At 35.4% G+C, this 23,652-nt stretch overlaps 1 protein-coding gene across 6 annotated transcripts in view; it reads left to right on the top strand.

The window, feature by feature from the left end:
* Positions 1-23,652, top strand: part of CASK (peripheral plasma membrane protein CASK) — a 304,568-nt gene that overhangs the window by 165,583 nt on the left and 115,333 nt on the right. For all 6 annotated transcript variants that reach the window (XM_089104332.1, XM_089104335.1, XM_089104334.1 and 3 more), the window contains exons 13-14: positions 9,157-9,321; positions 19,653-19,721. In XM_089104332.1, the coding sequence (XP_088960458.1) occupies positions 9,157-9,321; positions 19,653-19,721 (234 nt within the window). The remainder of the gene's footprint in view (positions 1-9,156; positions 9,322-19,652; positions 19,722-23,652) is intronic.

The raw sequence follows: 23,652 nt of genomic DNA, 5'->3' as shown, positions 1-23,652 counted from the left end.
ATGGAATTGTAAAAAATTATATATGACTTTAAAAATGTCTGAAGCCATTTTTTTCTGCTTTTTTCTATTTAATTAATTAAAAAAACTTTTTCCACAAAATAATTTTTTCAAAGAAAATTAATCAACTCCATTAAACAAAAATGAGCAAAAATAAAATCAAATAATCTACCAAGCGTGAAACTACCACAAATCAGCATCGACAAATAAATGAAACCCAAAACGAACAGAAATTACAATAAATAAGCGATTCAAACTCAAAACGAGCAGAAAATTACATAAGTTGGGCTCAAAACTCCTATGCCTTCCCAAGGCGAGAACAAAATTTGGACTTTACTGAAAAAAATACAAATGAATGTGCATTGTCAGGGCATAACTTACAATCCTTGCCCTAAGGGCTGGGGGATGGTGGGCGTGAGAGGGGGGTTAGTAACCCTCCAATCACTTTCGACTATTAAAAAGGGCACTTGCCCTTTCAATTTCCAAATGAATAAGCCCCTTTTAAGATTTTACGACAACTATCTATAAAAACCTTATATGCCCCCAGGGCAAAACTTACAACCTTTGCCCTTGGGGCTCTGGGGGGTTTTTCATCCTTAAATTCATAATTTCCAGAACTTTCAACTACGTTGAACAAAATGGCTATCTCTAAACTTTGATTGAATGTTTTTGGGGAAATGGTGAGCGTAAGAGAGACTATTAAAAAGGGCAATTTCAATTTCCAATCAAATGAGCTCTTTTTGAAATTTCTACAACAACTTTCTATATAAACTTTATATGCCCCCAGGACACACGTTACAATCCTTACACTGAGGGTTCTGAGGGGGTTATCATCCTAAAAGACCCAATTTCAAGAACTTTCAACTACGTTGAACAAAATGGATATCTAAAAATTTTGATTGGATGTGTTTGGGAAAATGATGGGCGTGAGAGGGGCGTTAGTCGCTCTCCAATCACTTTCAACTATTAAAAAAGGCACTAGCCCTTTCAGTTTTCAATTGAATGAGCTCTTTTGAAGTTTCTACGACATCGCTTTCAATAAAAACCTTATATGCCCCCAGGGCATAACTTACAACCCTTCTCCTGAAGGCTTTGGGGGGGGGGGAGGGGTTGTCATCCTTAAATACATAATTCCCCGAAGTTTCAACTGCGTTGAAAAAAATAGCTATCAAAAAATTTTGATTGGATGTGTTCTGGGAAATGGTGGGCGTGAGAAAGGGTTAGTTGCCGTCGAATCACTTTCGACAATTAAAAAGGGCACTAGCCCTTTGAATTTCCAATCGATTAAGCCCTTTTTCAAGTTTCTACGACAAAGATTTCAATAAAAAACCTTATATTTCCCCAGGGCATAACTTATAACCCTTGTCCTGAAGACTGTGGGGGGAGTGTCATGCTCAAAGGTATGATTTCCTGAACTTTGAACTGCCTGGAACCTTTTTAAAGTTTCTACGACAACGCGTTCTATAAAAACCTTATATGCCCCCAGGGTATAACTTACAAACTTTGCCCTGAAGGCTGTGGGGGGGTTGTCATCCTCAAAGACTTAATTTCCAGAACATAAACCTATGTTGAACAAAATGGCTATCTTAAACGTTTGATGAAATGTGTATGGGGAAATTGTGAGGATGAGAGGGGGGCTAATGGCCCTCCAATCACTTTCGACTATTGAAAAGGGCACTAGCCATTTGAATATTTAATCGAATGGTTCTTTTTTGAAGTTTCTACGACAACGCCTTCTATAAAAAATATTATATGCCCCCAGGGCATAACTTACAACCCTTGGCCTGAAGGCTGTGGGGGAGTGTCCTCCCCAAAAACATAATTCCGATCTAGAAATCAACTACACTGATCAAAATGGCTATCTCAAAATTTTGATTGGATGTGTTTCGGGAAACGGTGTGCGTGGAAGGGGTATTGGTCACCTTCCAATCACTTTTGACTATTAAAAAGGGCACAAGCCACTCCAGTTTCCAATTGAATGAGCCCTTTTCGAAATTTCTACGACAACTTCTTCGATACGAAGTGCCCTGCTCTAAAGAAAAAAATTAATAAATAATACATTGTGTCAACATCGTTCTTATATGCCCCCAGTGCATAACTTAAAACCCTTGCCCTGAGGGTTGTGGGGGAGTGTCCTCCTCAAAAACATATTTTCTATCTGGGATCCAACTACGCTGAACAAAATGGCTATCTCAAAATTTTGATTGGATGTTTTTGGGGGAATGATGGGCGTAGGGGGGGGGGGGGTATAATTGCCCTCCAATCACTTTCGACTATTAAAAAGGGCTTAGCCACTCCAATTTCCAATCGAATGAGCCCTTTTCGAAGTTTCTACGACAATTCCTTCGATACGAAGTGCCCTGATATGGAAAACAAAAAAACAAAAAAAATAAATTATACATTGTGCCAACATCGTTCTTTACTTAGGCAGCGCGATTGCGCTGCCTGTGAAAAAAAATGAAGACGGGATTGAACTTTACAGTCCGTTCCGGTGGTGATTTCTGTTTCGTGGCCCTTCAGCCAGGAAGTGTAATGGGGGGGGCTGGGGTTCTAATAATATGAACCTATTCCAATTGTCACGGATTACATTGCAGATACTGGAACTCTAAGTAAACGCAAAACAGGGCTACCCATAGGGTTATGTTAAAGCTACAAATCAAGCTGTTTTGTGAAAAATATACTATTACAGGATTTTATTTGGTTATAAGAATGTATTAAGTTTAAGTATTGCTAGTACCCTTCAATTTCACAAAAGAATTTTTACTTTCCTGGGTCCTAAGGCTTCCAACACTTCGTATTTTTATGTTTGGTAAGCCTAGTCTTGAGACTGTTAGCTAAACATTCTGTACAAAAAAAAGAAAAAAAAAAAAAAATAATAGCAATAGGCTTGATTAAGATTTCATTATGAATTAGTTGGGCATCTGAATTGTGTCAACAGTTTGATAGTTAAAAGCTAACGAGAGCTATGTAATAGTAATACATAATCCGTCACGAATTAAATAAAGGAACTGTTTTTTTTTTTCGAATGAAAGTAAAAAACATATTAAATCTAAAAACGAGCAGAAATTATTATGGGGGAGGGGGTATGCCATCTGCTCAACCCCTCACTCTCTACGGTAAAGCTTTATAGTTCTTTACTGAAATCAGTTGTGAGCGCAACAAATGTGGTTAATGGGTAATTGCAAGTGTTATATCAACTGATTGCCGTGTAAAACATTTGAATTAAAAATTTGTTGTTTAAGCTCTTCCGTTCTTAAGGCATTGCAAAAAATAATTTTTATCTTATTCCAATTGCCCTTTTGTTTGAGCTTTTGTTCTCAAAAAATTGGTCATAAAGAGACGAAGTTTATTGTAAAGAGGCTTGAGGCAGGCCCCATATAAGTGGATTTTATTTAGTTAGTTCGAAGTTTCAATGTTACTATTTACCCTCATTTGAAGATATTTTTTTTCTGTTTTTAATAACATGTGTAAGCTTACTCTAAATATGATGAGGCCTACCGCACCCCTTAAAACTACCATTATATGAAAGTTTAACTATTACAGAGTGAATTTTTGAGAAAAAAGCTCATGTAATGTTTTCGCTTCTCGAAATAAAGTATAGTTTTCCAACATAAACCAGTATCTCCGCTAAAACGGGGGATTTTTCGCCCCTCAGCATTCATACTGCATGTTTTGTCCTATAATCATCCATATATATATATATATGGATATATATATACATATATAAATATGGATATATATATACATATATATATACATATATATATATATATATATATATATATATATATATATATATATATATATATATATATATATATATATATATATATATATATATATATATATATATATATATATATATATATATATATATATATATATATATATATATATATATATATATATATTCTTCTTAATCAATGGGAGGTCAGATGTTAAATCCACAATCATCCAAGTGTTAATTCAATTCGTCTGAAGCACCCTTCATAGACAGTTTATAAATATACACTGAAAATGCATTTTTGAGGTCTTTAATACATCTCTCCCTATGAAGGAATCTGTTGCGCGACTAGATGGTATGCAAATAGTTGATACTCTGTAGCTAGTAATTGGATAAACGGTCATTAACAATTCGCTTTTATTTATAGCATATATGTTTAGAAACAAATGGTATACTACGTGCCAGTATGGCCTCTGATACTGGGAAGCTTTACAGTTCTGATAGCTCTTTGAATTTTTGCTCGATGACATTGCTTGTTCTGGCACTAAATCCTGAAATTATCATTTGAATGAACTTTCTTTCGATAATTAGTGACTACTGGTTCAGTACAATCGCCCCTGAGAAAAAACGCATGCGTAATCATCTTCTTCTAGAAAAAACTGTTTAATTTTTTTTATATAGTGGCTTTAGGACTCATTGCATAATCTTCGTCAAGATCGCACCCCATTTGGGGTAGTTCAGTCGCTTTTTCTGTACAATTTCCATATGCTAAGAGCTTTTGAAGAACAACTTCAGAATTAGTGCATTTTGCATATTTACAATCAGCGTAAACAATAGATTGTTGCTTTTATTGTAGCCCAAGTTTCATTTTCTAGAATTTCGGTATTTAATGACAAGGGTCGTTCCTTACTAACAATTTGTTTCTGTGAACTGTTTGATCGAAAGCTCTTTTAAACGTGAGGGAGGCCGTCATTCCCTCTTTTAATTTTAAATTTCTTTTAAAAGGAATTTAAAGAAAATCAGAGGTTGCCCTCCATCTCCTTTCCTTTTGTGTAGCTAAGCCTATTAATGTATTTTTTTTTGTGTGTTAAACACTTCTGTATTTATGTAAGAATAGATGAGGTATCATCCAACAGTAGTCACATTGCAGGCTTAGTCCATTCATTCTATTTCTATCTATAGGTTGGATTAAAGTCTGAAAATTTGATATGAATGTGCTCTTTTTGAGGCTTCAGGCCCCCCTATCCCCCCCACTCATAAAAAGACCAGCTTTCCCTCGTCCACAATATCTGACGCGATATTGATATCTAATGAAGCCTCAACTTAATTGACTCAGTTAAGTGAAATTTTTGAGTAATTGATTATATTAATCATTTGTCTTTTATGGCCTGCGTGCATTTTTACAAAAAAACTGGGCTGTCGGGTGGTATTATGGCCTCTGAAACTGTGAAGCTCAATATGTAGTTTTTCGATAACTCTAAACCGATTATCTATCTCGGAATCTGCCCCAATTGGTTTGATGCGATCAAACACGGAAAAAAAGTAACACACATCTTGATTATCCTTCTTAAAAAAAAAAAAAAAAAAAAAAAAAAAAAAAAATACAAATTTTGTCTGTCTGTAAACAGAGGCTTGAAACCTCTGCAGTAAGGTTCACCTATATGCTGAATATGATGGTGTAATTTTCATCAAGATCAATTCCTTTGTAGGGGTATTTTACCCTTTCTTGGAAAATTAGGTAAAATTCTCAGCCTCGGTAATTGTGCTGCTTAATCTTAAACTTACTGAATATTCCATATTTGGAATCACCGAGAAAAAAAAAATCCTTTGACGGTCATATTGTTATCAAACCTTCTTGGTTTAGAGTTTTGATTACTATCAGCACGAGACGCTCTACACTTACCGTTCATTACCAAGAGCAGTTTGTTAAATGAAGTACTATCTGTTCAATGTATCAATAAGTATCAAAATAGGAAAACACCTTCACCGACCACCAAATAAAGGGATAGGGGTAGGTCATAAGTATGACGAATAATCCAATAAAGTGATAAAATATTTGAAAACAAACGGGTATTTTAACGGTAAAGGAATATACATAAAGTTACAGTCCTTAGTCTGGCTATAATCCTATTCGTAGTTTGTGTACATCTTTATTCTTTATGGTTGTTGGATATGCAGCACAGGTGCACATTTCTAATATATTTTTTTATATTAAAATATCCTGTCAAGAATATCCTGTGTTTTTGAATATTAGTACAGTTTATTGATTTTTTTTATCTTGAAATATGAATTCTATATTAAACAAAAAAACAAAATTCCTATTGGCTGTATTTGTCTACAGATAGAAGCTTCTGTTGATTAATGAAGGCTCTATGTTCAGCTCCCACTGACGGCGAGTTTTTCTAGAATTGTCTTTCTACAAGCAAATCCGTATGCAGCAATGTTTTGAGGAAGAAGGGGGAGGGAAGAGGGGGGAAAGGAAAATCATTTCTGATTTTTTCGCATTTGAGGATAAGGCCCTGGACATCCTCTGGTATATGCCTGTATTTATCTTGTGTGAGGGGGTTATATTTATTTGTATGAGGGGCCGTGTGCTTATATATTTATTTTGTGTGAGGGGGCTGGTTGTGGACTTCCTGTGGTTTGTGGTTTATATATATTAAAAACAGGACTAACCACATTGACGACTATTCCTTTACCTTCGAAATATCCTTTGTTTTTATATCATTGTCTACTGTAAGACTTTCTCTTCTGTAAGTCCCGTCCCCTAATTTGATGGCTGTATGGTGATGCCAAATGTACATTGAATAGACAGTGATTTACTTGAAAATTCTTTAAACAATTGAATTTTTGTTTTTACACTCTCGTTTGCTTTTGTCTTTCAAAATGTTGATATATTTAAGATACCCAAGTAATTTTTTCCGGTATTTCAACCAAATCGATTGCTATTGTGAACATTATTTCGTATTTCAATATTTACCTACCCTGTTGATATAAAAAATGTATTTACAAAACTTAAATATATACTCTGTGGTCTTGGGAACCTTTTGAGTACTGGTAAATTTGTTTCTTCAGATAATTTAAAAAGCTTTAAAAGTTTGTTAAATTTCTTGAAAGTAATTTGCCAGGAATCGGGTTAAATCGTTTCGCTACAGAATTGGATTTTTGTCATGACAGCTTCCAGATTAAGGTTGGGTGAGGTAAATATTGTGGAATCTGGCCCAGAAAATGGAATCAAACCCAAGGCCCTGTATTGCCAAGCGGAGAATCACTGCACTACCGCGGGTTATATATATATATATATATATATATATATATATATATATATATATATATATATATATATATATATATATATATATATATATATATATATATATATATATATATTACGTGGCAGGCTTCTATATATGGATTCTTATTGTCGCTTGTCTTCTAACCGCAGACAATTTGAGCCTTTCCTCGATGTCACGACGTCACCACAGGCTCGATACAGCTACCCTCTGAAAAATACGAATTCTTTCATAAAGTCCTGACCTATTTAGATAGTTTTTGTGGCCAATCATCGCTATTCCTTGTTTTCCAACCGTAGATTTCATTGTCCATTTTTGTTCATCTTTACCTCAGAAAGTTTTTTCCACACCTTTTGCTTTAGCAGTTTAGATTCATAGATCATCTCGTTTAATTTCTTAAGACGTTATAGATAACAAATATGTCTTTTCCAGTTCCCAGCCACAGATCAGTGTTCAAAATTTTCTTTTGTCACAAATTTTCGCTGGTCTTTTGTCATTATGAAATACATATCGCCGAAACTTTGTTTTTTAACAAAGGCATGATAAGCATTGATGACTTTATCCATGTCAAAATCCCAAACCCAATCATCATAACTTTCTTTTTCAATTTTTGCACGTTTTGATTCTCGCTGTCGCTTGTCTTCTGATACCATTTTTCTTTCTTTTTGATTTTGAATTTTCATTACTTCAGACAATTTAGCAATGTCCTTTGCTTTAGTTGCCATTATTAGTCTAGTTTTACATGTTGTTCCAGGTTGTAGATTTTTTAATTGTTCAGACGTTGGGACTAAAACTTGTTTTTCTTTCAACGAATTATCATTCATAACGCATGTAAAAAAAAATTTGGGTTTTTTTTCTCAAGTGATAGACCAGGTTGTCGATATTCACCCTTTGCTAATTTAATTTGTTCGGACTGTTCTCTCGGTCTTATCATGTTTGATAGTTCAGGTGGTTCCACAGTATCATCTCTTATATTTTGGTTGCTATCATTTTAATTTTTTGACGTGTTTTGATTCTCGCTTTCGCTTATCTTCTAATCCTTTTTTTCTTTCTTCTTCATTTTGTGTTTTCATTACTTCAAAAAATTTGCCAATGCCCTTTGCTTTAGCTGCTCTTATTGGTCTAGACTTATATGAAGGTGCGGGTTGTAGATTTGTTAATTGTTCAGGTGGTGGGACAAAAACTTCTTTTTCTTCCAACGAATTATCATTTATAACACTTTTAAATTTTCACCCATTGTGAATTTAATGCCCATGCCCTTTGCTTTAGCTGCTCTTATTGGTCATACTGATGTATATAAAAATGACGTCACTCACATAGATTTTTTTCCAAGATTAAGGCTCTTAACGAATTTTCTCAAACTTTTGACCTATCTAGATCCCTTTTTTAGGCCAGAATATCCCATGATGCCGATTTTCCCGAAATAATATGGACCTGTCTTCGAGAAAAAATAAATAAACACATAATTATTATGTATATTATACATATTTATTACATTAATATATTATTATATTATAGTTATGCATAATTAATTATAATTATACATAATTATTATGTTATACATACACAATTATTGCTCACGTATAAAGATAGTATATATTCATTTTCAGATTCTTGTTTTCGCGTATCTTCTAACCGCCCGTATCTTTTCTCTTCATTTTCATTTTTGACGCGTTTTGATACTCGATGTTGCACATCTTCTAACCGCATTTGTCTTTCTTCTTCATTTTGGATTTTGATTGCTTCAAAAAATTTAGCATTGTCCTTTGCTTTAGCTTCCCGTATTGATCGTTCTGGTTGTTGATTTTCATCCATTCTAAATTTAATATGTTCCGGCCGCCCTCTCGGTCCTATCACGTTTCATAGTTTAGGTGGTAAATTTTAAACTTTTTAGAGTTTTGGGATTTTAGGGCTATTGCAACTCAGAATTTGTTTGTCTTTATTATAATATGAAGGGCTTGATTTAGCTAAAATGAGGATAGTATATATATATATATATAGTTTTATATATATATACATTATATATATACATTATATATATATATATATATATATATATATATATATATATATATATATATATATATATATAAATGAAATATATAATGACCTTCTAGTAAATTTTTTTGGCTTTACTTTCAGGGCATTACTTTAAAATTAACTGAAGATAACCGATGTATTGTTGCCCGGATTATGCATGGTGGTATGATTCATCGACAAGCAACTTTACATGTTGGCGACGAAATACGAGAAATTAATGGACAGCCGGTTGCTCAGCAAAGTGTAGAGGCCTTGCAGAAAATGCTGGTAAATTTTAAACTTTTTAGAGTATTTTAGTTTTTTGGGATTTTAGGGCTATTGCAACTCAGAATTTGTTTGTCTTTATTATAATATGAAGGGCTTGATTTAGCTAAATTGAGGATTGTGTTCCGAAGTTGGCACGATCTGATTTTCATTTGGTCCTAGATGGATAAGTAAGTAAGTAAAGTAAGTATGACGGCACTAGACGCTTTAGGTCCAAACCGGCGGTGCTGATCTCCGTTTCGTGGCCCTTCAGCCAGGAAGTGCAATGGGGGGCTGGGGGCCAGCCATCCTTTGCTTTCGAACACCTTTTCCTGCTTATCTTCTCCAGATTTTTCCAGGTACCCATTTAGAGCTGGGTCGACTCTGGCTAATCTTACAGAGTCACACCACTGACCCGCGTCCCAAATCAGGAATCGAACCCGTGCCCCTTGGACAAAGTATTCTCAACCCAGCGCACGTCCACTTAGCCAGGACGGCCTAGATGGATGACCCTAAAGGACGATCTTTGGCATTTTGTAATCATCTTTCAAAAACATGTATGATTTACGCAAGGCCGTATCCGGGGGGGGGGACCCCCACCCCAGACTCGTAAAAACGTAACAAAATGCATATAAACCAATTTTTTTGCGTTATATCAGTTAAAAATTATAATTTTTCGTGGTAGCAAAAAAAAAAAAAAAAAAAAAAATAAATAAAATAAAAAAAAAAAAAAACCAAAAAAAAAAATCTAGAATTGCTCTGCAAAAGTTAAGTTTTGATTTAAGCAGTGGTTGATTTAAAAAAGCTTTAATTTATATTCTTTTTTATTTCAGCAATTTATTTGCTTTACTACCATCTGTGATTACTTCGATTTTCCTTATCCCTCAAATCCTAAACCCCGAGGAATATTTTCATATCATGGCGAGAATTTGTTTTCTATTGTGGAAAGTCGAGAATGCTACTGTGGAGTATCCTAGAATTATGGCTTTGATTATTGCACTTTCATGTCCCACAACCTAAGAATGAAGCTGACCCGAGCCTTTGATCCAAATCTGATTTATTTTTTCTCAGTACTTTGTCAATATCTTCGATCAAGAGTCCAAAACAGTTGATGTTTCTGACATTCTATTTCCATCGTAGTATATAAACAAAGATGATCAAAAAGATTTCGTTTTCCCGCTGTTATTTTCTTAGTCTGAAACTTCGAATCCCACTGATTTTTTGGCTTTGTCTGTCCTAGTTTAAGAATCTCAGCTTGTCCCTTTCCTCCTAATTGGAAAAGGTTTTTCTTTTGATCGTGACCTCGTTATAAAAGTTGGACATTAAAAAGATTCATCTTTTAGCAGTATTATCCGAAGAAAGAGTTTTTAAGAAATAGAGTGAGGTTCAAACTTGCGATGTACAAAAATAACCCAGTGCAAAAAAATAGGATATAAAGCCTAAAAGTTTCCTTGCATATTGTAATACTTTTTGTACTTTACTGAAAACACAGATAGTGTATAGTGGTTGAAGATTTGGACATCTGTGATCTCTCAAAAGAAATCAAAAATCCCGAAGAAACAAAAAGAGATACATGTTTTGATAGTATGACGTGAAAAAATAGCCTTTTTAAGAAGTAGAGAGTGAGATTCAAGCTTATAATATAAAGAATTTACACAAGGGAAACAGTAGAATGTAAAATTTGAAAGTTTCCTTGTATATTGTATATATTCTGTACTTTACTGAAAACACGAGACAAAGTGTTGTGGTTGAAAATTGTGGTATGAATTCCCGCAAATGTAAATTGGTCGTGAAAAAGATTCAGCTTTTAGTAGGGATTAATTAAAACAACTTTATACAAAATAAGTTTTTCAAAGAAAAGTTAAGAACTCCATTAAGCAAAAAATTAGCAAAGTAAAATCAAATAATCTACCAAGCGTGAAACTACCACAAATCAGCATCGATAAATAAATGAAACCCAAAACGAACAGAAATTACAATAAATAACCGAGTCAAACTCAAAACTTGCAGAAATTAACATAAGTTGGGCTCAAAACCCCTATGCCTTCCCAATGCCAGAACATAATTTGCACTTTACTGAAAAAAATATAAATATTTTTACTTTTAAAACTTTAAGAAATCAAATATTATTAACATTTTGATTACTAAATATCAGTATGTGTATATTAAACTGACAATGCACGCTCATTTGTATTTTTTTCAGTAAAGTGCAAATTTTGTTCTGGGCTTGGGAAGGCATAGTGGTTTTGAGCCCAACTTATGCTAATTTTTGCTTGTTTTGGGTTTGAAACGGTTATTTATTGTAATTTCTGCTCGTTTTGGGTTTCATTTATTTATCGATGCTGATTTGTGGTAGTTTCACGCTTGGTAGATTATTTGATTTTACTTTGCTCATTTTTTGCTTAATGGAGTTCTTTACTTTTCTTTGAAAAACTTATTTTGTGGAAAAAATTTCTTTTAATTAATTTCCGTTCGTTTTATATTAACATAGTCTTTTCAAGGAAAAAGAAAATAATACTTTAAATCTTTTCGTTTTTTTTAAGACTTTATAGTTTGGCCTGCTATTTGTATGCTGGAGAAAACTTTTCAGCAATTTTTAGCAGCATACACCCTTTTAAAAATCTGGACACAAATAGTAGCGTTTAATTTCGGTTCATACCTCCTCTAGTTGACCTGAAATGGAAAACTTGATACCATTCGCAAAAAAAATCTGCTTACTTTCTTTGATAGCTTGGATACACTTACGCTAGTTTGACTTGGTTAAATTTTAAGCGCAGAAGTAGCCCCGAAAGTTTGAACATAATACCGTCAGTCGTTCTTGGGATTTAGCAATAATACAATGCATTTTGATTTAATCTTAAGGCAACATTTAGTTTTTAAACATAAAGGCAAATGGAAGGGTGGGCGTGGAAGGGTGGGCGTGGAAGGGGGATTAGTTGCACTCCAATCATTTCGACTATTAAAAAGGGCATCAGTCCTTTCTTTTTTCAATCGAATGAACCCTTTTCGAAGTTCCTACGACAACTCCTTCGATACGAAGTGCCCTGGTCTAAACAACAACAACAACAACAACAAAAAATCATACATTACACCCATATTGATCTTAAATATGAAAATTACAAGCCTTCCTATCACTTTCGACTATTAAAATGGGCACTTGGCCTTTTGATTTCAAATCGAATGAGCCCTTTTTGCGTTTCTACGATAACACTTTCTATAAACACCTTATACGCCCCCAGGGCATAAATTACAACCTTTACCCTATGGGCTGTGAGGGTGGTTGTCATCCTGTAAGACATAATTTCCAGAATTTTCAACTACGTTAATCAAAATGGCTATCACAAAATTTTTATTGGATGTGTTTGGGAAAATGGTGGGCGTGAGAGCGGTGTTAGTCGCTCTCTCATCACTTTCAACTATTGAAAAAGGCACTAGCCCTTTCAATTTCCAATCAAATGAGCCCTTTTTAAGTTTCTAGGACAACGCTTTAAATAAAAACCTTATATGCTCCCTGGGCAACCCTTGCCCTGAGGGCTGGGGGGGGGGGTTGTCATCTTTAAAGACCTAATTTCCAGAACTTTCTACTACGTTGAACAAAATGGTTATCTGAAAATTTTGATTGGACATGTTTGGGGGATTGGTGGGCGTGAGAGGGTCGTTAGTTACCCTCCAAACACTTTTGATAGGGCACTAGCCCTCTCAATTTCCAATTGAATGAACCCCTTTTGAAGTTTTTAAGACAACTCTATCTATATAAACCTTATATGCCCCCTGGGCATAACTTACAACCTTGGCCCTGGGGACTCTGGGGCAATCCTTAAATACCTAATTTCCAGAACTTTCGACTGCGTTGAACAAAATGGATATCTCAAAATTTTTATTGGATGTGTTTGGGGAAATGGTGGGTGTGAGAGGGGGGTTATTTGCCCTTCAATCACGTTCGACTATTAAAAGGGCACTAGCCTTTCAGTTTTCAATTAAATGAACCCTTTTTGATGTTTACAATATCGCTTTCTATAAAAACCTTACATGCTCCCAGGACATAACTGGCAACCCTTGCCTTGAAGGTTGTGGGGGGATGGGTTGTCATCCTTAAAGACTTAATTTCCAAAACTTTCAACGATGTTGAATAAAAGGGCTATCTAAAAATTTTGATTGGATGTGTTTGGGGAAAAGGTAGGTGTGAGAGGGGGGTTAGTTGCCCTCAAATTACTTTTGACTATTTAAAAGGGTACTATCCCTTTGAATTTCAAATCGAATGAGCCATATATATATATATATATATATATATATATATATATATATATATATATATATATATATATATATATATATATATATATATATATATATATATATATACACATATATATATGTAAGATTTCAATAAAAACCTTATATTCCCCCAGGGCATAACTTATAACCATTGCCCTGAAGACTATGGGAGGAGTGTCCTGCTCAAAGATATAATTTCCTAAACTTTAAACTGCGTGGAACAAAATGGGTATCTCAAAATTTTGATTGGATATGTTTGGGGAAATGGTGGGCGTGGAAAGGGTGTTAGTTCCCCTCAATCATTTTCGACTATTAAAAAGGGAACTAGCCATTTCAATTTCCAATCGAATGAGCCCTTTTGAAGTTTCTACGACAGCGCGTTCTATAAAAACCTTATATGCCCCCAGGGCATAACTTAAACCCCTTGCCCTGAGGGCTGTGGGGGATTCTTCTCCTCAAAAACGTTATTTTTATTTGGAAATCAACAACGCTGAACAAAATGGTTATCTAAAAATTTTGATTGGTTGTGTTTGGGGAGAAGGTTCGGAGAGAGGGTGGTTAGTTGCCCTCAAATCACTTTCGACTATTAAAAAGGGCACTAGAACTTTGAATTTCCAATCGAATGAGCCCTTTTTCAAGTTTCTACGACAAAGATTTCAATAAAATCTTATATGCCCCCAGGGCATAACTTATAACCCCTGCCCTGAAGACTGTGGAGGGAGTGCCCTGCTCAAAGATATAATTTCCTGAACTTTAAACTGCGTGGAAAAAAATGGCTATCTTAAAATTTTGATGGAATGTGTTTGGGGAAATGGTGTGTGTGGAAGGGGTGTTAGTTGCCTTCTAATTACTTTCGACTAATAAAAAGCCCACTATCCATTTCAATTTCTAATCGAATGAGCCCTTTTTTAAGTTTTTACGACAACGCGTTCTATTAAAACATTATATGTCCCCAGGGCATAACTTACAACCCTTGCCCTGAGGGCTCAAAGACCAAATTTACAGAACTTAAAACTACGTTGAATAAAATGGCTATCCAAAGATTTTGATTGGATGCATTTGGGGAAAAGGTGGGTGTGAGAGGGGGGTTAGTTGCCCTCCAATCACTTTCGACCAGTAAAAAGAGCACTAGCCCTTGGAATTTCCAATCGAATGAGCCTTTTTTGAAGTTTCTATGACAACGCCTTCTATAAAACCTTATATGCCCCCAGGGCATAACTTACAACCCTTGCCCTGAAGGCTGTTGGGGAGTATCCTCCTCAAAAATATAATTTCTATCTGGAAATCAACTACGCTGAACAAAATGGCTATCTCAAAATTTTGATTGGATCTGTTTCGGGAAATGGTGGGCGTGGAAGGGGTGTTAGTTTGCCTTCCAATCACTTTCGACTATTAAAAAGGGCACAATCCACTCCAATTTTCAATGGAATAAGCCCTTTTCGAAGTTTCTAAGACAGCTTCTTCTATTCGATGTGCCCTGGTCTAAAGAAAAAATTAATAAATAATCCATTGTGCCAACATCGTTCTTACATGCCCCCAGGGCATAACTTAAAACCCTTGCCCCGAGGGTTATGGGGGAGTGTCCTTCTCAAAAATATATTTTTTATTTGGAAATCAACTAAGCTGAACAAAATGGCTCTCTCAAAATTTTGATGGGATGTGTTTGGGGGAATGATGGGCGTGGGGGGGGGGGGGCTAGTTACCCACCAAAAATTTTCGACTATTAAAAAGGGCAAAATTGAATGAGCCCATTTCGAAGTTTCTTTGACAACTTGATCGATACGAAGTGCCCTGCTCTAAAAGGAAAAAAATAATACATGATACAAAGTACCAACATCGTTCTTATGTCCCCTCAGGATATAACTTAAAACCCTTGCTCTGAGGGTTGTGGGGGAGTGTCCTCCTCAAAAACGTATTTTCTATGTGGAAATCAACTACGCTGAACAAACTAGCTATCTTAAAATTTTGATTGGATGTGTTTGGGGGAATGATGGGCGTGGGATTGGGGGGGGGGGGGGGCTAGTTGCCCTCCAATCACTTTCGACTATTAAAAAAGGCACTAGTAACTCCAATTTTCAATTTAATGAGCCCTTTTCGAAGTTTCTACAACAACTTCGATACGAAGTGCCCGGGTATGGAAACAAAAAATAAATAATACATTGTGCCAACATCTTTCTTTACATAGGCAGCGCTATTACGCTGCCTATGAAAAATGTCACTCCTTCCAATCACTTTGGACTATTAAAAAGGGCACTAGGCCTTTCGATTTCCAACCGAACGAGTCTTTTTTTAGTTTCTACGACAACGCTTTCTATAAACACCTTAGATGCCCCCGGAGCATAAATTACAACCTTACCCTAAAGGCTGTTAGGGTGGTTGTCATCCTTAAAGACCCAATTTACAAACTTTCAACTACGTTAAATAAAATGGCTATCTCAAAATTTTGATTGGATGTGTTTGGGGAAATGGTGGGCGTGAGAGGGACGTTAGTCGCTTTCCAATCACTTTCAACTATTAAAAAAGGCACTAGCCCTTTCAATTTCCAATCAAATGAGCCGTTTTTGAAATTTCTACAACAGGTTTCTATATAAACCTTATATGCCCCCAGAGCATAACTTACAACCCTTGCACTGAGGGCTCTGAGGGGGTTATCATCCAAAAAGACCTAATTTCCAGAACTTTCAACTATGTTGAACAAAATGGATGTATCAAAATTTTGATTGGATGTGTTTGGGGAAATGGTGAGCGTGAGAGGGGGGCCATTTGCCCTTCAATTACTTTCGAGTATTAAAAAGGGCACTAGCCCTTTCAATTTCCAATTGAATGAGCCCTTTTTGAAATTTCTACAACATCGCTTTTATAAAAAATCTTATGTGCCCCCAGGGCATAACTTAAAACCCTTGCCCTGAGGCCGGTGAGGGGAAGGGGTTGTCATCCTTAAAGACCTAATTTCCAAAACTTTCAACTACGTTAAATAAAATGGCTATCTAAAAAATTTTATTGGATGTGTTTGGGGGAAAGGTGGGCATGAGCGGGGGGGTGCCCTCAAATCTCTTTCATCCATTAAAAAAGGCAGTAGCCCCTTGAATTTCCAATCGAATGAGCCCTTTTTCAAGTTTCTACGACAAAGATTTCAATAAAAAATCTTGTATGCCCCCAGGGCATAGCTTATAACCCTTGTCCTGAAGACTTTGGGGGGAGTGGCCTGCTCAAAGGTAAAAAATCCAGAACTTTCAACTGCTTGAAATAAAATGGATATCTCAAAATTTTGATTGGATGCGTTTGGGGGAATGCTGGGCTTGGATGGGGTGTTAGTTGCCTTCCAATAACTTTCGAGTATTAAAAAGGGCACTGGTCATTTCAATTTCCAATCGAATGTGCCCTTCTTGAAGTTTTTACGACAACGCTTTCTATAAAAACCTTATATGCCCCCAGGTGATAACTTACAACCCTTGCCCTTAGGGCTGTGGGGAGCGTCTTCCTCAAAAACATAATTTCTATCTGGAAATCAACTACGCTGAACAAAATGACTATCTACAAAATTTTGATGGGATGTGTTTCGGGAAATGGTGGGCGTGGAAGGGGTGTTAGCTGCCTTCCAGTCACTTTTGACTATTAAAAAGGGCACTAGTCATTCCAATTTCCAATCGAATGAGCTCTTTTTTAAGTTTCTACGACAACTCCTTCGATACGAAGTGCCCTGGTATGGAAGAAAACAAAAAATAAATAATACATTATGCCAACATCGTTCTTTACTTGGGCAGCGCGATTGCGTTGCCTATGATATTGTTGCATTGGTTATAGCAAATCTAAATGCTGAGTGTGAAAAATTTTCATATTTTGGTAGTGACTGTTCAATGGAAGTCACCAATTCGAAACTGACCGTGCCCTCTTTTAGTATTTTGTGGCTGTAAAATCCTAGCTTGTCTTGGATTTTTTTACCCTGCCATACGGTACTTTTCCCTTGGATCATACTCTGGAGTTTTGTTATGTTGCTACTTATGAGTATTAAAAATAAAGGGGTTTGAGGGTAAAAAAACGAAAAAAGCAAACAACAAAAAGTTTAAGTATTTTTCAATGCTTTCTTCATTTCTTTCAACAGTGTTTTTGTCGTCCTGACCAAAACTGTCAGCAACAATTCTAAACACATAAAGTAATTCGATAAACAGTCGAAAATTGTTGCCAGGAAGTTTTGGTGAGGTCTTTTGCCAGATGTATAAAAATTTTTAACAAGAAAAATTAAACTTATATATTCGTTCTTTTAAGAAATATCTTTGCGTAACTTTTGTGTTCTATACGTTTTAATCCGTTTTTATTTCCGTTTTGATCATTGTAAATATCATTTCAAACTTTCTTTATGGCTTGGTTTCATTTCATGATTCACGCGTAATCAAACTTTATTGAATTGTTGACAACGTTTTTTTGCAGACAAAGCATTATTTTTACGTTTTTGTAAATAGTGTTACCAAAGATTCTTAGCTGCAGTTGAAACCGTAGGAACAAGCCTTAGGTTCTAACTTCTTAAGTTTTTTTTTTAATGAATAAATAAAGATGCCAGAAAAGTTCGTTTTACAGGGGGATTGCTATTCTCTCCCACAAGATATTTTCCGTCCTTTTGGTAATCTGCCAAGATTTCTCCATTCCATTGTGATAAATAACTTTTCTTTTTTTTCTTATTGAAAAAAGTTTAATTTCCATTGTAAACATCATGACAGTATGATAACAACGTTTAATAGTTACTGTATACAGTCGGACGTTCCTTTGCTGAACATTCCGTGGCTTTGATGTATTGGAGCTAGGCTGGGATTCTGTTCTTTCATATATTCCAAGGGAGTTTTAAGATTGCTTTGTCAACGAAGGTTTTATGTAGAATAAAAGTGTTTTTAGCAATGTTTTTACGTTAGAACGTAAAAGCGTTCCGTTTTTACGTTTATCTAGAAGAAAGTTTTTAATATCTCCCTGTTTCTTTTCGTGTTATTTCAAGTCTGTTTCTTTTTTTTGTTCATCAAAATTTGTTAGTGACTTTAGAGTGTTTTTTTACAGTTTAGGGCCCCTCACCCCATCTCGTGAAATAATTCCCGAATGAGACATGGTACCGTTTTCGTTGTTACTTGAGTTCCCCTGGTCATGGGCGTTGTGGATATAGTTTTCAAGCCGTTTGGAAAAGTAAAACTTGAATTTTTTTTTGTTGCTTTTTCTGAACAATTTTTTAGAGATTATCACAGTTTCCTTGAGCAACTTGTGGGGGTGTTTCCCCATCATATAAGAGACAAATTGCTTTTTCGCCAATTTTTGTATCTCTGAACAGCATACCCCCAACAAAAGTTTGGGGTCCCTGGATCACTGAAAGTTTCAAACCGATCAGACAGCCATTTTTCTACCATGTGTTGTCAACTAAACCTGTTTGTGAATAATGAGAAACTTGCATAATTCCTGGCCCTTGGACTTTGTTGGCTATTTAATCGCCAGAGGCATATTTTTTTCAATCTTTCGACTATACCGAGGAAAATTTTTATCTAGATATTTTGACCTGGTGCCTTGGGTGGGTACGAACATACCCGGGGGCAAAAATAAGGACGGGATGGGAGCTGGTTATCTTCTAATCAGTTTCAGCCCTTGAAAGTTGTGCTAGAACTTTCGCTAGCCAATCGAATGAGTACACCTTCCATACAAAGTGGCTGGGAAAAAACTATTCATGACAGACATTACGCTTCTCACTAATTCAATGCTATTGAGTTGATTCTGATTTGAAAACTACGTATTTTTGGTTCAGAAGGAAATGAATTTTAAAAACAAGTTTTCTCTAATTTTCATGGAAGTCTCAAATATATAACGCTTAACGGTGCCAAAAAAAAATTTCTTTAATTCTTGTGTTTGAATTTTAAGAATATATTTTTAATTTCAGTTATGTTTAGGATATATCTGAAGCTTTTTAGAGATGGAAAAGATAGAAATCATAGATATATGTTAGACCATATTTATGTCCCCAGAATTATCCGTTTATAACTTAGTTTTATTAATTTTGTAAGGACAAACAAATGGGTTTAAAAAAAAATTATCTGAATTTTTTTATATTTCAGCGTGATCTTCGCGGATCGATCACCTTCAAGATTATACCATCTTTCAGGAATGCTCCACCCCCATGTGAGGTAGACCCTTGTCCTGCTGATATTTACCCTTGTATAGCTAAGTTTCTTAAAGCTCCTGCATTAGATTAGAAAATAAGCTAAGCATTTTCTCTTTTACTTTACTAAATTACAGCAAGCTGCAAAAGTAACGCCCTTTGTTTTATTTATTTTAATTAAACGGAAAAAAAATTATAGCTGCTAAAGAATTCTGTTTTGCCTAGTCTAAACGTAGGTTACTCTATCGTAGTACAGTGGATTGATGCTCTGCTTGGCAATAAAGGCCCGGGGTTTGATCCCCACCGCAGTAAGGCTGGGCAACAAGCTTGCTACTTGTCCCTGTAAAAAAATACCCAGCAACTGAAACGTCGATTTGACGCCTTTTGCACCCTATGCGTCGATAAGCGCCCTTTCCGCCCTATGCTCTATGTTTCCATTCGACGCCCTATGCTCCAGCAATGGATCTGGAGGATTTTTATCTTTTATTATCTAAACGTTGTTTGTAGGGTGAAGATTTGCATGATGGTGATAAGTATGGTTAATGAGCTATGTGGATTAGAGTCAGGAGCTGTGAAGTGCTGACTTTTGGCTGCCTTAAACTTTCCTTCTGAGTAGGATAGCGTCGTTTCTCAGGTTCAGTGATGTTTAGTATTATCCCAGGAAGTACAGTTATTGTTACTACCATGCCCTGTAGCTCTAAACTTATCTTAATCAAAATAAGTTTGACTAATTCAACAGGTTTGCTTTTGTTGACCTAATTAAGGACACTTCAGCGAAATTCTAATATTATACATGCATACACAGCGTTTTAGATTTATCTCTTGCAAGGGAATTAAATTTTCAATATTTCGCTTGTCCTGTCCGAGCAGGTAGGACGATACCTGTTAATTGAATTTAAAGAAAGTTGGTGATTTTTACAGTTTATTCAGCATGTAGTAGGTACGTTAGCACCAAAAAAGGGCGTTACTTCTGCCAAACCCGGTTTGAGGCTATTAAGTATGGCCTTTGGTTAGGCCTGTTTCGGAAAACTAAAGCAAAGGTTCCGGAGTTTTGATTTTAAATAGAATTTTGCGCGGTACAAAGATAATTATTGTTGGAATGTTGGTGTTAGCAGCTTTTCTTCTTATTTCAAAGATTGCTTTACGTTTCATGTATATCATATGTTTAAGTGAGCAGCTGTGTATGTATTTGTTTTTGTAGTTAGAAATTTTTCTTGAAAACGACTCAATATTCTTTTTTGAAAATTTGCATCTTGGAATTTCCTGGCCTTAAAACGATCTAGATAGGTCACGAGTTTGAGAAAATTCATTTAGAGTGTTAATTTTGGAGAAAAAAAAATCATGTGAGTGTCGTCACCCCAACAATGCAACGAAAATGTTGCCCAACGAAATTTGTGGTTAGAAGACGAAGCAGAATTACATGGAATGAAGGAACTTCTTAGTTCAGTATGTTTGAGTCTGTAAAGGATAAAAAAGAAGGAGGAATTAATTCTTAGTATCTATGGCACGTGCCAAATTCCAAAAGATGACAAATGACTCCGAACAGCTAAAGAAAAGGCAAGGAACAAGAATCAGCAAGTATTACATTGAATTGCAAACGAAAATGTGACATAAAAATCTGTGGTTAGAATATGTGCCACAGCGATGATCACATCGAATCGTAAATGAGATTTTCAGTTAGAGGAGAAGCAACAGTGTGAATAACAACGAGCCCCAGGAAAAAACAAATCCTATAAAATGGATGGCTCTTTGATGCATTAACAGGAAGGAGGAATGTAACTCACGCCGGAATCTTTTAATTCAATTGAAATTGCTGACTTGACACCTCATGACTTAAAACTAAAGAATAACCCGATGATTGTGCTTAGGCGTATTTAGAGAATCAAATATATACAAGCCTACCGCGTGCCGAATGCCGGGACCCGGGCGAAGCATGGGATCCCGGTGCTATATATAAATATATCCATGTCATACATGTATGTATAAAATATATGCATATACATGCATAATGTACATGCACGAAAAATTAAGTGAGAAAAACGGGTTCTAATTTTAACAAAGCAGTGAACGAAAAATAAACAAAACAACACCTCAATTAAAAAAAAAAATCCGAATATGTCAGCCCCACGTCCGTGGGCCTTTCTCAACGAAAAAAGATCACAAACAAAAAGATTTTAAGTAAGAAAAAAACAGTTGTTTTTAAAAATAACACAAAATAAATGACAACTTTTTTGCTTCCATCACCGATGTTACTACATAAGAATAAAACCAAAGCGAATGTCTGTAGTGAAAACAATGGGTCACTCTCCTCTCAACATTCAGTTTAATGTTTATAGTTAAATGTACATGCATGCATGTATAATATATATGCATATCATACATAGACCTCTTTTTTTAGTCCTTTTGCTCTCTTGACTGAAACTGAAGCCATGTGCACAGTAAATATTCTTTCGTGTTGCATTGTAATCTTGTAAGAAAAACAAAAGATCGGGTGCTTATTGATCGCAGTCTTACTTGGGCCACAAAGAAAAGTGGGTCCTTATTTTTTCTGAGGTTATTCGGACAGATAATGACGGATTTTTGTTTGCGGTTGACCTATCCCGTCGAAGTGGACCAAAAAAAAAAAAAAAAAAAAAAAAAAAAAAAAAAAAAAAAAAAATGCTTCACCCCTTTCTGTGGCCTTTTCCTAGCCCTTTCTCACCATGTTTCATTTGTTCCAAACACTTGAATTATGCTATTTGTCAACAATAATGACGGCGGAAATAGTTTTAGATAACAAAATACACGGTTGAACAGTTATATATTACATTTATGGTTAAAATGTTAAGATGGTGTGACGATTGGAAAAATACACGTCATAAAATAATTTTAGTGTTTTTTTCCCAAACAACGATAAGAATGCTAATAAGAACATGATCCAAGGCAAAGTTATTTTAATTATATCGGATCACACATTTTTTTTCACATCAGATATTATTTCCAGAATTTGTGTTTTAGTTGAGCTCAGTTTGATTATTGCTATCCTCTACCTCAGGCTTCTCCTTTTTCGTCTGAGAGTATTTGTAAATTAAAAAAAAAACAAGCATAACCTTGATTTTCAACTAATTGAATTCTATTTAAAATCAAACCCATTGGTGTTTTTAAAAAAGTCAAAAGTCAATGAGCCGAGCCGTTCAGGCTTGGCTCATTCTTTTGTATTAACATGTACACGGAAGTTTTCTCCAGCTATTTTATTATTAATACATGATTAAAACATGCTCATGAATTGTATAATTTAATTGGAAGGGGAGATGCAAGCTGATCAACACTAAAAAATCAGGGAGAGGTGTCTAGACGTTTCGGATTCTATTAAAAAACCGTAAAGTCAATGATGTTTCGGCCCTCAGGTGGCTCTTATTGGAAGCAGTCGGTCTCCAACGGTCACTCTGCATAATGGCAAGGCTTTCAACATAGGCATGTCTATCAGGATAGCATAGAAGAAGCATAAATTGCCTTAATGAATGACATTTAAGAATTGAACTGATTTTGTTGTTGTATAAATATATTATAGATTCAGGCAGAACTAAATAGGAGGACCTAGCTCTATTGATGTCAACTTCCTATCTACGGAAAGGCTCTATTTTAACTTAAAGCAGTAGGTCACACATGGAACTTGTTTGAAAATTATCTCATCTAAGTCACCAAGCAGTCTTGCAATTTAGACAGAATCAAACAGTTCGTGGTAGCGAACTGTAAGTAAGGAGCGACCCGGCTCAATAGTAACCGAAACTCTAAAAAACGGGATTTTGATACCAATAGATACATCAAAAGAATCAGATTTTAATACTGATATCAAATATATTCGTCAAGTTTAGTCCTACCCATCAAAAATTACGCGCTTGAGAAAATTTGGCTGATTTGCGACAAAAGAGGGAAAGGCCCCCTAAAAGCTATAGAACCTTAATGAAAATCTAATC

Source organism: Artemia sp. Qi Xiang Cuo, chromosome 18 (genome assembly GCF_049724085.1).
Source record: "Artemia sp. Qi Xiang Cuo chromosome 18, ASM4972408v1, whole genome shotgun sequence".
NCBI classification, from domain to species: Eukaryota; Metazoa; Arthropoda; class Branchiopoda; order Anostraca; family Artemiidae; genus Artemia; species Artemia sp. Qi Xiang Cuo.
Note: the sequence above shows the minus strand (reverse complement) of the source record. Positions and strands in the feature narration are given on the sequence as shown.